The 16,177-nt window shown below is 42.5% G+C and overlaps 1 protein-coding gene across 3 annotated transcripts in view; it reads left to right on the forward strand.

The window, feature by feature from the left end:
• Nucleotides 1-16,177, forward strand: part of LOC102299397 (vacuolar protein sorting-associated protein 13B) — a 306,909-nt gene that overhangs the window by 213,056 nt on the left and 77,676 nt on the right. For all 3 annotated transcript variants that reach the window (XM_014336114.2, XM_042224168.1, XM_014336109.2), the window contains exon 38: nucleotides 8,197-8,592. In XM_014336114.2, the coding sequence (XP_014191600.1) occupies nucleotides 8,197-8,592 (396 nt within the window). The remainder of the gene's footprint in view (nucleotides 1-8,196; nucleotides 8,593-16,177) is intronic.

Genomic DNA, 16,177 nt, shown 5'->3' on the forward strand with positions numbered 1-16,177 from the left:
CTGGGTTCATTTTAGTCACTTTACCTTTATCCATAAGTTCTTGTTTTTCTTTCTGTGTTTAATCTTATAACAGCAGTTCAAACAGCAATTTCACAGCCAGTTTTCTATATACTACACACGAGTAAACACACATGTGAGCGCATGATGAGAAAATTATAAGTAACCTTATGGATGTTTGCTTCAGAAAGCCACTGATATCGCAGGTGTCCGTTTCTTTGAACAGTACAATACAATCCCCTGTGGGTTTAAGCGTGTAGTCTCATGCTTCTTTGAATTTGCCTGTCACTGTGTTTGGTTCTCTATTTTTAGGTTGATATGATATCCATATGAGTAGCTTTAAGCTAAGGTTTTTGACCTAAGGGTGTGGTTGACATTCTACACAAATACAAGAGCAATAAATAAAAGTGTGAGTGGGCCTTTGAGTCTCAGTGTGCACAACCTTTTTATCCCTGTGAGCGTGTGTAGGCGCAGAACATCATCCAGAGTTCAGCTCCCTGAACCCAGGCCAGATGTTGCAGATGCATACTCACTGACACCTAACTACAGACATACTTTGACATATAGCCTGTCTTTCTTCCACATGCATACAATCATGAACATATACTGTGTGTGTATACAGGGAGCACAGGATGGACTGGAGGTGTTATTGATAATAGTTTAGCAAAGCATATCACTCCCTTGCTCCCACACACTTTACTTCCTGCTGTCAGCTGAAAGCCCTTAGCTGCTCTGTCCACCTGGAGGCCCACAACACAATACAATGCAGCTCTATGTACACCCCAACAATCACACAGTACAAGCAAACACAACCAGATCCATCAGTGACGCCACTAACCAATGAGTGAGACCTTTGCACGAGTCCAGATTGCATAACTGTTTTAACAGCTCTTAAGGTATATGGTAATAAATGATACTTCACAGTATGTACATTAAGGAGTGGAAAGAGAGTGTCCTGCAACATTGGTATGCTTTAATCTGCCTGTGGAAAAGGGTAAGAAAGAGGAGCAGTTATCGCTCAGGTGCATGGTGGATTAAATAGATTCAGTTTATTTGTTTATTAGGTTATTAAAAAGTGTATATGGCTCAGTGTTGATTTATTTATAGAAGCCCCGTCCTTTTCACTGAACAGAGTTATATCTCTAATGATAATTATACTGCAGTTATATCTGATGCCTGAGTGCAGCTGAAGTGGAGATGCCAATAATGTGAAATTACAGTCAGGTGTTTCCCTTGAACTAATAAAGAGATGAGCTATCTCTCTCTCTCTCAGTAGGATTAGCTGCATCACAATCACTCACATTCATTCTCTTTACACACACACACACACACACACACACACACACACACACACACACACACACACACACACACACACACACACACACACACACAAAACCATACCACATGACTCAGACAGGATCCAGGCTCAGTGTGAGGTTGCTCCGGGTCAGGCTCTGCTGGAAATTTCGAGAATTGACCACACATGCTACTGGTTCTTCCTCACCCCTTCAACCACATAGTCACACACTCCGACACATGCATCCATACACACACTTTCAGCTTTGTGTTGTTTAGTTGGATAACTCTCTGGGGAAGATAATTATCGTCTTCAAGGTCGGGGGAGAAAAGGAAGAAGTTACACAGAGCAGAAGAATCCCAATACCGGAGGTTGTTTTTGTAGAAGACCCTTATTCACAAAATATTTGGACAGGACGCTGACAAATTATTTTCTAATTCATAAATGAATCACTAAGTAGTTCAAGAAATGCCTTGACTAGGATTGACTGGCTGAAAACTGGATTATGAAGAACAAACGCATTTAGCATTTTATTCATTTGTCCTTCTGTTGTTTTTACACGTGATTTATTTGTGTGTAAGTCTCTGTAACTATGTGGGTGCTGCTATGTGTATCATGTTTGGCGGCCCCTACTTTAATTTGACAGTTCTTCACATTTAATTTATCTCAGCCCAGCACAGACGGAGAGAAGACAGCCGTGAGGCCACATCTTGCTGTGTGTTTACAGCAATATGCTCGCAATTTCAGCAGCATTTATTCAGCAAGACCAATCAAAGCGGCCCTCCCAAGGATGCTGAGTGGGAAACACTTGTAACATGTGTACTGTAAACTGGATGGTGTTTCAGCATTGACCCCCACTCAGCAGCTGCTCATCAAATACATGCGCGCGCTCACATAAACATAACTAATACCGATGCTTACAGAACGTCAGCCTTTTCAGAACTACTTGAGTTCAAGGCTTGACCAGCGGAGACATAGACGATAAAGTCCTGAGTGGATCGGGGTTTTTTTTTTCCAACACGAGCAGCAACCAGTGAGCACACAAATACGCATACTTTCCCTCCCTGCTCATTTTTTGTTAGTCATGTCCAGAATCGTAACTGCTACCACTCGAAGTCGAGATCCGCCTTTCCTCTGTAAAGAAGGAGCAGGTGATAGATTAGCTTGAACAAATTGGAAACACTGCTCTCTGTCCCTGGTTTCTGTCAAACCAGAGTTCGTAGAAATGTTGTCATTTACTGTATACAAGGGTGTGCCCCTCCGAACCATCCAGACCCTCTCTGATTCAAGTCATCTGAGTGACTTTTTTGTAATGTTGGGAAGCAACAGGTACCCCCCAAAATATTGTTTGCTCTTCCGAACCCAGAAAGAAACACAAGCCCTTCACATACAGGTCCCGCGTAATTTGACACATTGCCACCTGTGTCAGACACAGGCTTTCCACTGTCAAGTGTCAAGCATGAAAGTCAGCTAGAGAATTCAGAGGGGAGGGGGTGGGAATGAAAACAATGTTTCTGGTGGTTACGCATAATCACATATACCAACGCCAGGTTCAAAGTGGGGACAGCATCACACGTGACCTCACCAAAAAGCCACAGTAACCTGGGTAGTAAAACGTATTTGATCTCCCACACTACTCTGCAGAGGGGTGTGTGTGTTTGTGCGTGTGTGTATACCTCTGTTAGACCTTGATCTTCCACTTTCTCCAGTGCTAATAGAGGCTGACACCTGAGAAGGGCCAAACTGTGAGTCCCTGCAGCCTGTTCACATTAAGGCCTGTTATTTAAAAGTATGCGAGCACCACCTTTCAGCCTTCAGGCTGGACGTTTGCTCTTTGCACAAGCCTTCTACTGACAGTCGCCAGTTTAAAATATTTGTTACATTCAGGGCAAACATCAGAGTGTTTTCAGTTAAATCATTCGTATATGTGAATCTCATTGCTGTTAATGTACTTTTTTTTCACCACATTTCTTTAAATATTTATATTTCTTGCCTTAAAAAAAAAAATCCCAGTCACCCATGGCCCCTGCTGGCACGCTGCTGGCAGTTTAAAATAAGAGTGACATTTATGTTTTTCCTTCACTTTACAGTATATATGGTTGAGGGAAGTCTTTATCGGATGTCACATCTTAATCCATAAATACAGAATTTACACTTTAGTCTGTAAAACCTAAAAGCCTTTCTTTCCCTCTTGAGGTTAAAGTTTCCTCTTTTTATGTCATCTTTGCCTAGTGAAATCACATGTTCCTACATCTGTCTCTGTTTCTCACAGATGATCAGCTATAGAAAAGAAAAAAAAACACGTTTTGTTCGATATGTGGAAATTTGATAAACTTCTGCAAAAAAAACACTGGAGGCTGTACAGATGCTGTGGCTGTCTCTTCACAGTACTAAACCCCGATAGACAGCAGTGGCCTGTAATCATTTCACACTATAAAAAGGAGGAAACTTACTCTTTTCCCCACCATTCCTTAAGGAATACTTAAATATAGAAATGGACATTTAATATTTAACAATAAATATTCATACTTTATGACATCCTGGTTACGAGCAGGAGGGAATTTATTCACTTTTCTTTAAAATCTAACTTTTCTTTAAAAGTATATACAGTTAATGCACAGTTTAGTGGAATATTTTATTGATCATCGTTATTTAAAAGGTTAGTACCTTATTTCAGACATGGGCCTTACATGCAAGAGGATAACTATAACCATGAGTTCCAGTCTAAAAAGTCTGGGTTATAGTTAGCCATATCGACTTGCACTACTCAGTTTGATTTGGTGAGTTTCAGATTAGTGAAAAAATAGAAATACCTTGCCATCACTTCAGATCTGCCGTTGGTGGGGGGATAGGACCGGTAGGGTGTAGAAAGGAACTTTGGAGTGAGTACAATGATAATGAGTACCAGGTCTCCATGTGCCGGGAGCCAGGCCATGGCACTAGCTCTGGCTGGTTGATCAGGGACATCTTTACTTGATTACAGGGATGGGTTGATTAGGTTGTGGGTGGAGGAAGAGTAAAAGATAGAAATGACTGAGCAAGAGAGAAGAAGCAGAAAGATGGCTTACATGAAACAGACGGGGAGAAAATGGATTGGTGAAGTAACATGGGAAGGGGAACAGAGGAACCTGGATGAACAGCTGCATACAGCTATTTATTTCACCACTGTAAAGTTTCCTGGTGATAAGTCAAGTGGAAATGATAAGCTACATTGCACAGCAAATTCCACCTATCCTTCCTCCAGCTCGTCTCTGCAGTTATCCTTCCATTTGACCATGTGCTTTACTTCCGCTGAATTAAAAGAGAAAGTATCCCGAAGGCAGATTCAGTCTGTGTGTGTGTGTTTTGGCCTTTCACTCTTGGCAGTGTTCCCGCTCATGTCATTTAGTGCTCTTACCTGGAGAGGAGGTAGACAGGGGGCCTAAAACCCTTAAGAGGCTGTAAACACTGGGCTCTTGATGAGACCATGAAAAACAGCTGCACTAGTTTTGGTTCGGGGGTTTTTTTTTTTGTGGGAGGGGGGTTGCTTCCCTCTCCCATCATCATGAGCAAGTGGAAAAATGGGATAATGGAAGTGGTGTAAAACGGCATTGAGTTAATTCATGTGTCTCTGTATATTCCAGTCAAGTGTTTGAAGGCTGCAGAGCACCAGAGAGTGAGAGAGAGATTGAACAGGAGAGAGTGGTCTCAGATTTACGCGGCTGGCATGAAGAAAACATTCTCTTCTGCTATTCCGCAGTGTCACATTAGGATGTTACAACGAGACAATCAGGAATTTGTGCGTGCATATGTGTCCATCTAAGACGAGGAGAAGAAAGAGATTGAGACTGGACCCAGCTGTCCTTTTAACAGTTTGCATGCAAAGTTGAGTGATTAGAAGAAGAGAGAAGTTTGATTTATGAGACACAGCACCATTTAGTATCCCATGGGTCGGTCAGATAGCTGAAGATCTGCTCAGTGGGACATTGATGAAGCCTGCCTTGTCTTAAAGCCCCCAAATGGATTTTATCCAATTTATGTTTTTCCAAATTTCAACAGCAGGTTTTAAAGACCAAAGACCACAGCCAACAGTGAATTTATTCAATTTTAGTTCCCATTTTGACATAGTTTAAGAGGCCCTGCTCTACAATTGGACAATTCTAAATTGTTACTATATTATAAATATATATATATATATTAGGGGTGCAACGATACACAAAATTCACGGTTCGGTTCGATACTTTGGTGTCACGGTTCGATATTTTTTCGATACAAAAAAAATGTTCATGCCTTTTTAATTTGTCATTTATTAAAATTATAAATATATATTTTAACTCAAAAGTACAGTTTTTAAATTTAATGTTGCTGAAACAAAAGTAATTAAAAAATAAATCTGATTGAGGAATCACTCATCTTTGGAAAAGAGAGTTTATTACAGAGAAATGGCTCTTTCCAAAATAAAAGCAATACTATACGCTTCTTCTGGGCTATATTCTCAGCAGCATATTGTAGCGGGTCAGGGCTGTTCAGGGTTCTGTTTGTACAGTTATGTTTTGTTTATGTTGCCATAGTGACGGGTGACGCCCTCTCGCTGCGACGGTGTGTCCTTCCGGGGTCAGAGGGCGCCGTGTGTGTTGTTGTTGTTGCTGTGCGGTTGCCGCGTTAGCTAGCGGCAGTGTTCTTCTGCAGATGTCAATAAACGGCTGTGCTCCCTGGCTAGCTCACGGGAAGCAAGACCAAACGACACCTCCGTCTCCTCCTTGTCTGAGCTCGCCACATTGGTGTCAGAAGTGGGATGATGGTGGCACCCCATGTTCTGACCCGAGTGACTTTTCCGGTGCGCCAAAAGAAGGCACCTGGACATTGCAAAGTGAAAGCAAAAAACAAGCGCAAATTCAAACGCGATTTCAATATGTCACATATTGACAGTGGCTCACCGATGCCAATGACATAATTACCCAGCTACATTTCCGAAAGAATGCAAAAGCATTGACATATATTTTTCCTTCCTACAATAGCCCGACGGGCAGGGCAGAGATAGATTTTGGTAGCCCGACTGGAAAAATCGCTAGCCCCGGGACGTCGGGCTAGCGATTTTGCGAGCCCTGTATCTGATTGAGGAATCACTCATCTTTGGAAAAGAGAGTTTATTACAGAGAAATGGCTCTTTCCAAAATAAAAGCTATACTATCCGCTTCTTCTGGGCTATATTCTCAGCAGCATAGGATGAAGCCTGATGGGAAATGTATTCGGGATGTGTGTAGCGGGACTGCCTGGTGTGTGTGTGAAGAGAGAGAGCGGAGAAGGGGAAAAAGTAACGGTTAGCTACAGAAGAGACGAAAAGAAAATAAATAAAAGGAATATAATAACTCCCTCGACAGCCAGAGTTGTGTCGGCGATGCTCGCTGTGAGTAAACTGTTTCAGCCCACTGTACGCGGTGTTCGTGCCTTAGAGAAGAAATAAAGTTCGGTGAAGCAGTTTCCTACGCCTCCTTCGATCTTTTTGCTAGCGGAGTTGACCTGTATAGTAAGCTGTTGCCGGCTACGAGTCAGTTACGGAACCTTCAAGTAACTGCCAGAGGTTTCCTTACTACGGTTCGGGGCCGCGGATCTGGCGCGGTAACACCTGTATCTGATTGAGGAATCACTCATCTTTGGAAAAGAGAGTTTATTACAGAGAAATGGCTCTTTCCAAAATAAAAGCTATACTATACGCTTCTTCTGGGCTATATTCTCAGCAGCATATTGTAGCGGGTCAGGGCTGTTCGGGGTTCTGTTTGTACAGTTATGTTTTGTTTATGTTGCCATAGTGACGGGTGACGCCCTCTCGCTGCGACGGTGTGTCCTTCCGGGGTCAGAGGGCGCCCTGTGTGTTGTTGTTGTTGTTGCTGTGCGGTTGCCGCGCTGAGCAGTTAGCTAGCGGCAGTGTTCTTCTGCAGATGTCAATAAACGGCTGTGCTCCCTGGCTAGCTCACGGGAAGCAAGACCAAACGACACCTCCGTCTCCTCCGTTGTCTGAGCTCGCCACATTGGTGTCAGAAGTGGGATGATGGTGGCACCCCATGTTCTGACCCGAGTGACTTTTCCCCCGCCGGTCGTGACCGGCCGGTGCGCCAAAAGAAGGCACCTGGACATTTGCAGGACTTTGTGTGGGGTAATGGGGTGTCGGGGACGACTGACCCCTTAGGTGGGGGCTATGTAGCGGGTCAGGGCTGTTCGGGGTTCTGTTTGTACAGTTATGTTTTGTTTATGTTGCCATAGTGACGGGTGACGCCTTCTCGCTGCGACGGTGTGTCCTTCCGGGGTCAGAGGGCGCTCTGTGTGTTGTTGTGTGTTGCTGTGCGGTTGCCGCGCTGAGCAGTTAGCTAGCGCAGTGTTCTTCTGCAGATGTAAATAAACAGCTGAGCGCTCAACACAGACAGCATCGTCAGAAGGAAAGTTGATAAAATAAATTACAAATTTTGTATTGTTCGATACATATGCATACCGAACCAAAAGCACTGTATCGAACGGTTCAATATCGATACGAGTATCGTTGCACCCCTAATATATATATAAACACATATACATATATATGTGTGTGTGTGTGTCTATATGCAAACAAAACACACAGATTCCCATAGAGATCTAGTTAGTCTGTTTCCATCAGGATGTATTTTTGTTTTTTCTGACTAATAAGTTGTGTTTTTATTACCTGCTCAAACACTTTGCTCTCTCTGCTTCCAGCCCAGTTTTCTGTATCACTTTGCACTTCATAAATATAAGTCAGGATGTGCACAAACACATGTCCACAGAGGGCGTTGTTGTTTGTAAAGTTTGCTAACAGCACAGATTGACTAACACTCTTTAATTTTGTATTTAAGTTTGTTTTTAATTTTTTTGCTTTGTTGTCTGTCATCTGTTTTTTTTTCTCTCCACAGCTGAACTGAACGTGGAGCTATCACGTCCCTTGAAAATCAGTCCCACTTTGGCAAAGCTGGAGCAGGCCAAAGCTTACCAGAATAAAATCCTACCGAACTATACATGGGACAGCTCAAGTAAACCACCGTCTGCTTCCTCCACCCCTCATTCTTCCCCTGCAAAGACACTTCACAGGGCCTTTCCTCCTCGTGCAGACAAACAGCATCAGGCCTCAGCCCTGGGTAAAGCCAGCAGTGTTGGGGCGCTGGCACTCACCTTTCACAAGGTTTCTCTTCGGACTGCCCAGATTTTAGTGGTTATGGAGACTGACACTCATCCAATGAGGCCCAGCATGACAGTATCAGTGTCTGCCATGGCAGGAAGTCTGAACATGAAGCCAGGGTCTAGGATAGAAGGTGAGTAAACCTGTTTTATTGGGGGGGGATTATTACAGGTCAACTTAACAGGAACCAGAGGGACCAGCAGTGAATGTACATGTAATGTTTAGTTACCAGGGTAACCCCTGTTCTCTAATATCCAAGCAAGGTATCTTATGATGGGAAGCGCATTTCAACATGACCATGAAAGCTTCACTAACTTGTCTAAGGCGGACTAATGACTTCTAGGATTTTGAAAAATCTTTCAAAGTGATTTTTTGTTTTGAACCACACACCTCTCTCTCTGAACTGATCCCACAAACTGTTGAAGGGAGGTGAATAAACAGGAAACAATGAGGGAACTTGTGCTCTTCCTTGAATATGAATGGGGAATACATTGTTAGCTGTTACACAGCTCAGAGTAGAACGAAGCATCTTCCTCACGCTGCTTCTTTGGGGGAGGAAGGAACAATAAACAATCCATCGAGTGCTCAGGGCACGGATCTCCATGAGTGCTGCCTGCTGTGCTTCTGGCAGCAACCACAGTTCATATATTGTGTGTCATTTGTTTCCCTCCAGAGGAAGGGATGATGGCTTGATGCAGCAGCAGGGGTGGTGACAATGCCAGTGAAAGATGTTTAACTGTAATACTCTTGTGTCTGTGGCCAGTAGGACACTTGCTCCTCAGGGGACTGGACACTACTTTCCAGCCCCCTGAAGCCTACATTGTTGAAATCTACATTGCACTCTGTCGTTGTGAAGACCGGGAAGGCCGGCAGTGGTTCTTACAGTGGGACTTTGTGGGGAAGGCAAAGGTCAAAAGCATCACCGTGCTTCTTCCTCAAGTCACTACCCTGCACAGTGGTTACTGCCTCGCCTAAACTACTCCTTAGCACGTGAAAGCTCATATGGGGAATCCATATTGACTTGCTTGTCAAGCAGGCTGGAGAGATTGAACTACAGTGATTTCTCTCCTACTATGGCCAGGCCTATGATACAGCCATAGTCCTACATTGAAACCCAGAAACCTAGAGAATAAGCTCAATAACAACACATATCTTCTCCCAAGTTGTAGTCATCCAGTGGGAGGCTTACTGTATGTCCTGAAACAATTCAACCTAATAAGCTGAGATCAGGGTGACCATATTAGTACATGGAGGCTTTCAAACATGCCATGTTACTTGGGAAGGATGGCTTCTTGATGTGAATGTGAATTGATGGTTTAAGTGGTGATGATGTGAAGGTGATAGATCACTGGGCAGAGGGAGAATAGAATCCTCCTCATCCTCGTCGCTATTGTCTCTGAGGGGATCAATCAACAAGCTCAACTTCTTCTCTGCGTTCCTCTCTGGAGTCGAGGAGCTGTTTGGAAAGACAAAGAAATTTGGCCTCTGCGTCTTCGAACATGTCCACCCAGCTAGTGTCAGCTGAGTTTGGTTTGTCACTGGGCTTTGCCACAGTACTGGAAAAGCAGCAATTTGCTTTTGAGGCTACCGACACTTGCAAACAGCGCTACAGGGTTCTTCCTATCATTACATGGTAATGCTCACAAGAGATGGAATCTGTTAGCGATGGTGCATATTTGACACCCATACAGGCGATGTAGAGGTGACAGGAACTTTTCCCTAAGATGGTCAACCCGCACGAAGTCCCTAACCTTAGCGAGAGTGGCTTTTCCCTGAGAGGATCTACCAGTAGTCAGAAGCACTACTGCTCAACTTTGACAGCTAGCGAAACAGCTACACAAACATAAGCTCACCGGATGTACTACCTGCAACAATTCAAGAAGCAAATTAATTTTTGTAAGGAAAATATAATTACAGCATAAAAAAACAAATCCTGAAGCCAAAAAACCCACAATTAGGGACTAGATTGACAGTAGCGCCTGTGAACAGTTAAATTAATAATCCTTGTCCAAGACGGCTGAGGAGCTCTAGTGATCTTACAGGAAGAAAACAAGAATGTCTGGTTTGGGGCCAGAGGCTATTAGAAAGGGAGTTGGTGAATCCTGTGTCCTTGAAGTGATTGGTCTGTTTCAGACAGACTTGATGGTAATGGAGCTTCTGTGATTGATGACACTATAAGGTGCTTCTCTTAGTGGGATAGCGATTGATGTTTGAAGGAAAGCTAATGGGTAACAGTTTAATGGTATTGCCTAAGAACAGTTTACATTGTGAACATGGAAGTTAAGTAGGAAAACAGAACCGTGAGTCATTATTTTGCAGATTGCTAAAAATGGGCTTGGACCTTAAATGACTCATTGTTACATGTTCTTTTTGTGAAAACTGAAAAACATCAAACTCGTGATGTGATCCATTTCATTCTGCTATATTTCAAGATATGGCTACTTGCTTCAAGGAAATTCTTGAAACAGGTGGAGCTATGTTGGAAACATCTGTCATGACTTCACCCTGTTTGGCAGAAGTAACCAAAATTTAAGACTCTGTAATACTCTGTACTAAATGTACATGCTTTTCTGTGGCGTGTCATTTGTCTAGTACCCGAACTCAGCATTTGGGCCAAGAGAGCAATGAATCCAGGCACCTTGAAAATACAGTACTGTTGCAAAGTGCTCCAGATATCCTATACAAAATGTAGTATAGAACAGATTGTTCATTCATGTGCTCGCCTCGATTACATTTTTTTATTCCTTCAAATTAAAAAATATGCCTGAAAGGCAATATGTTTACTCTGCAATATGTTTAATTCAATAGCAAAAGCCTAAACGATTGTTTTGGTGAGTGTGTTCCTCTTTATGAGTTGTAGCTTCTGTATATCTATTGATCACTATGTCACTGCATACCAATAGTGAAAGTATTTTCTTTCCATGCTTGTTGTATGATGTCTTTGCCTGTTTGGAAGGTTTTACATTCTGTCATTTACTCCCAGTGATGAACACTGGGAATCAGATCGCACTGTTGCTTCTATTATTATTTGGAATATTGTTGTTTTTTACATGTGCTAGCAAAGTCCTCATCTGCCAACAACAGGGTTTGACAGTAAACTGTGAAGTGAGATGTTTGTGTTAGTCTTGGGTCTAAAGTTGTAGGACTGGGTGTATTTGATTACGTGGGTATGTGTGCATTTGGACATGAGAGAGACAGTTTTTTTCACGCAGTTATGTATGAATGTGTTTGAGGGCAAGATGTTTGTTTTTGTGCTAGAACCAAACCCTGCCTTCATCAACACTGACTATTATCCAGGAGGCTTCACAGTGTTTCCATTATGACAATCAGAACCGCTAATGCTAATGTAAATTAAAGAGCTTCCAATTTCTTTGTGCAGCTGGGTGTGAGCCGGCGCACTATAACAGATGATGAGGGATTTTTAGTTTGTTTTTCACTTTTGCAGTTTCTTGGCACGTCTTCTAAATTGGACAGTAGATGGAAACAGAAGGATAAAATAGGTTTTGGGGGGGGGGAGGAGATGGCATGCGACGTGCTGGAGATGAAGAGGAAGACTTTCTCATTATCATTCAGGTAGATGTTTTTTTTACCTCTGTGCCCTGAGCGGCACGTCCTCTGTTTACTGGGGCTGCAGAAGAACGAGGACAAACTGAAACAAGGCTCCCTAAGTGCCTGCATCTGTTTTACAGATGTTGTTATATAGGGTTACTTCAGATAAAATGATTGTCAAAAATGTTAATTAAAACCTCAAACAATTTGCACTTTGTTTACTCGAATCTGCATAACTGCACGGTGACACAATACTCAGCAGTGCTGCCCTGAACTGATTTTCACCAGCTTTCAGCTTTCATCCATCTTTGATGTGTTGACTTTGATAAACACAGTTGAAACTGTGTGTGCAAGGCAGTGGGGAAAAAAGCAGTTTAGAGACAATAGCGCTAGTATGAAAGCTTATCCCGTCCCACTCACTGTGCTTTTGAATGACTCTACTATTTATAGTTATTACTCTTTCTTTTGCACTCAGTAATACGTTTCAAGAGATCCGTTCATAATAGTTCTTTGATTTGTTTACTGTAAACACAGGAAGTACAGATTGATTTGCCGTGAACTGACTTTTCATGGGTATTGTTTTCTCCACAATTACCAGCACACTGAAAGCAAGCCATTAGAGCCTGACTTGATGCAAATAAAAAATATGGGGATCAGGACCACTGGTGTTTATTGACATCCACTGGGTTATTCATCCTCAGTTTGGCTCTAAACGTCTTGAAATACTGGTTGTTGTTACGCCTCGAAAAACATAACCTCATGCGCGTCTGTTCCGAACAAGACATTATAACAACTGCCATAAAACTAATGCTGTCATCATGTATGGCAGACGTTTTACTCAACTCCTCTTACATCATATCTGAGTGCTTTGTGAAATACCTGAGACATCTTAGATCCTCTGTACAGATCTCATTAAAGACTGATATTTCATTTCAGCGCCTTTTCTCAGAGCACATGCTGAGCCATGATTTGAGTAAGACTTGGGAAGTTTACGTGGCACTAAATGCTTGTAAAGAGCCTCTTGTTTATATGGGGTAAGACATTAAAGCAAACTGAATAACATGTTTATCTCACCCCGTTGCATGCGGATTTTTCTTTTTGTTTACTTGACAACTTAAGCACACTTATAGATCACAACACACACGGCTTTTTTCCCCATGGGTTTCTTCACATAGCGTTTCCAGATTTGTTGCCACTGAAAGGAGACAAACTGTCTCCAATTACACAGACTGATCACTAGTGACATTAGATGTATCTGCTGACTTTTAGCCTTAGCTGCACTGCCTCCATCACTCACCACTCCGGCCTACTCTGTGCCTTGGAAAGCGAATACCTTGGAATTTTCCAAAGATAAAGGTTGGGATTCCCATTCTGTAAGGTTGAGCCTTTGAGCTGCCACAATAAGTCAGCAGGAATGACCCCCCTGGGAGTAGCTGAACATGAGAGATGTAAGACAGGAGAATGTAGTGCGACTGCTTCTACAGTATGTATTACTACTGTTGCTGCTGTTGTTGCTGTGCTGGTCCTCAGTGGCAGGCTAAGACTGATGGAGCAAATCCTGAGCAGACCTCACGTTGAGGCCTGTGTGTGTAAGGAGAAACGGGAGAGGGAGGAAGTGGGAGGGAGAAGTTGCGAAAGAAGAGAAGCAAGGGGTGTTGAGGATAAAGTAATAGAGGGAGAATAAAGTTAAAGCAGATTAATTAAATCAGGAACAAGGGAGTTGAGAAAAGAGCTTGTTGGAAATGGATTGTGACTGGGAAAAGGAGAAATACTCACTGAGAAGATAGGTGGCACATAAGGCCATAAGAGAGAGGCATAAGGCACATGTAGACATATATAAGAGAGGACAGGGAGGCCACACTGTGTCCAGTGCAAGATCTCCCCAATATTTGTCATTGCGCTCACCTTATCCTACCCTGTCTTCATCATCCATGCAACATCTGGGGCTCTGTACCTGGTCTTGGCAACCCCCTCTCTGCCAGGGGACAAGATGGAGAGAGAGGGGATTAGGTTGACAGTGAGGTGTGTTACCAGATCCTGTGTTAATGAAAAGCAAGTGGAAGCCCCGCATTCCTCCCTCCATCCACGAATCACCACTCCCCAAGGTAGGGGGGCATTTGTAGTTCAATGAAAGAAAGAAAGGAGGTGTGCAAAAGAGAGAGAACAGATGTCTTGGGGTCCATGAAACAAGACCCTCCCTAATCTCTCAGCTCTCTGACTGCTCATAGAGTGCCCCTGATTTCCTAAGAATGCACACACCCACACGTCCATAGACCCTGTTCCTATAGCGTGCTTTATTTTTGCGCATACAGGCTAAGTTTTGCTCTCAATCCCTTTCTTGTGTGGACCTCCAGCTTCTTCTTCCCTGCGTTTTACTCCAGCACACTTGTAAATGAAAAATTCTTATTGTGAAACAAAGCGAAAGCTACCCATTGTTTATTTATGTCCTGTCTTTATCTTTCAGTTCAAGTTTTATTTTGTTTCTTTGGCCAATCTTTGAATTATGATCATGTCAGTTTGTTTACTCTGCTGAAAGAAAGCCACTCTCTTCCATCTATCACATTATTTCTGCTTCAGTGGTCAGGAAAGAGCAGCTGAGTTAAGCCAAGCCAAGAAAAGATTTATATTTATCTGCTGTGATTTGGCACGCTCGCTATACTAATAAATTATTTTCAGCACATTAATAACAGAAATACTATGTCACAGAGAAGACGTGAGGAAGAGGGGTCCGGTCTGTTCAGGTATTTACCTCACATTTCTGCTTGATGCTGATCTTACATTGTTATTGACATTAAATGTAAAAGGTCGATATTTAGGTGATATGAGTTTAATAAGACTCAGTCATCATTAAAACCATGATTTCTGAGTCCACCGGCTTATCATCTAATGTGCCTGCTTTTGTACACACTTGTTGATACTTGCACTTTTCTACAGGTAAAAGTATTTTACAACCATCAAAACTTTGAAATCCTCCAGCAGGGACTGTACAAAATGTTTGGTTCAAAGCAAGCTCCTCTAGCTTTCTAGAGAGAAAAAGTACTTTCCTAATAAATCCTAGTACTCTCTTAAAAAGCTCTTTTGTAGTACTTTCTAGGAGTGTTTTTTTAAATGTATACTCTGTCAAAACAGCGCCCAGCTGTTAGTGATACATTTTACATTTTTCGATTATAGAGAAAGATAGACTAAGTGACTGTAAGAGGAAAGCAAGTGCACATCTTCATGAATAAGGTAAATTACTATTCATACAGTTGTTGCTTTATATCTTTTATTACTCGCCATTAGTTTGCCACACAACTCTTTTTTTTTTTTATTGTTCTACTTTTGTTCTTATCCAACACACACACACACACACACACACACGGATACATACCATTGGAGTAGCCAAAGAAAAAGAGGCATTTCTTATTGAGTTACATTTGAAAGCATCCATACGGAGCCCGAAGCTGTTTGAAAAAGATTTCTCAAAGTCAGCTTAAAACCTGATAATTTGTCAGAACCCAGCCTTAGGCTGGCTAAAAGAATATCATGTAATAAAAATTCCACTTTTAGGGGAAAAAAACATTCTGTGTAGCACATAGACTTCTTATGAGAGCGTTCTTATGAGAAATTACATTTAGTGTTGGAATAAATGCATATCTTGCATACACGATCTGCTTACGCCTTGCAGCTCTCATTGAACCCATATTTACTCTATTTGTAATGGCTTGGCTGACGTGCAGCTTTTTGCACTGAGCTATTTTGGCCGATAGCGTCCCCTGCTACAAAACCAGTTTCCTCTAGTGTCCTATAGTGGTCTTGTGGTGAGTGAGTAGTGTATTTCTGTGGTGAGTGACAGTATATTACTCCTATTACTCTTACCATCCCAGAAGGTCTTCAGGGGCCTCTCCTGGTTATGTAATGACTCCTTTAGGTTTCTTCTAATTGATACCAGCACGTCGCTGAGTATAAATCAGCCAGGCAGTGGTCAGATAACGGCTGCCAGGGAGAAACCAACATGGTAAATCAGTCTCCGATCCTATCTAATCTATCTAATGTTTGCCAGAGATGTATTTCACTTCAGGAAGATTTCTACCCAACCTTTTCCCCACCACCCACTTGGTTCCTCAAGTGTCATAGGTTGTGCATTTGCCTGCAGTAGATGTGTGTGTGCGCGTGTGTGTGTGTGTGTG

Source organism: Haplochromis burtoni, unplaced genomic scaffold (assembly GCF_018398535.1).
Source record: "Haplochromis burtoni strain Fernald_Lab_line unplaced genomic scaffold, NCSU_Asbu1 Contig_130, whole genome shotgun sequence".
NCBI lineage: Eukaryota > Metazoa > Chordata > Actinopteri > Cichliformes > Cichlidae > Haplochromis > Haplochromis burtoni.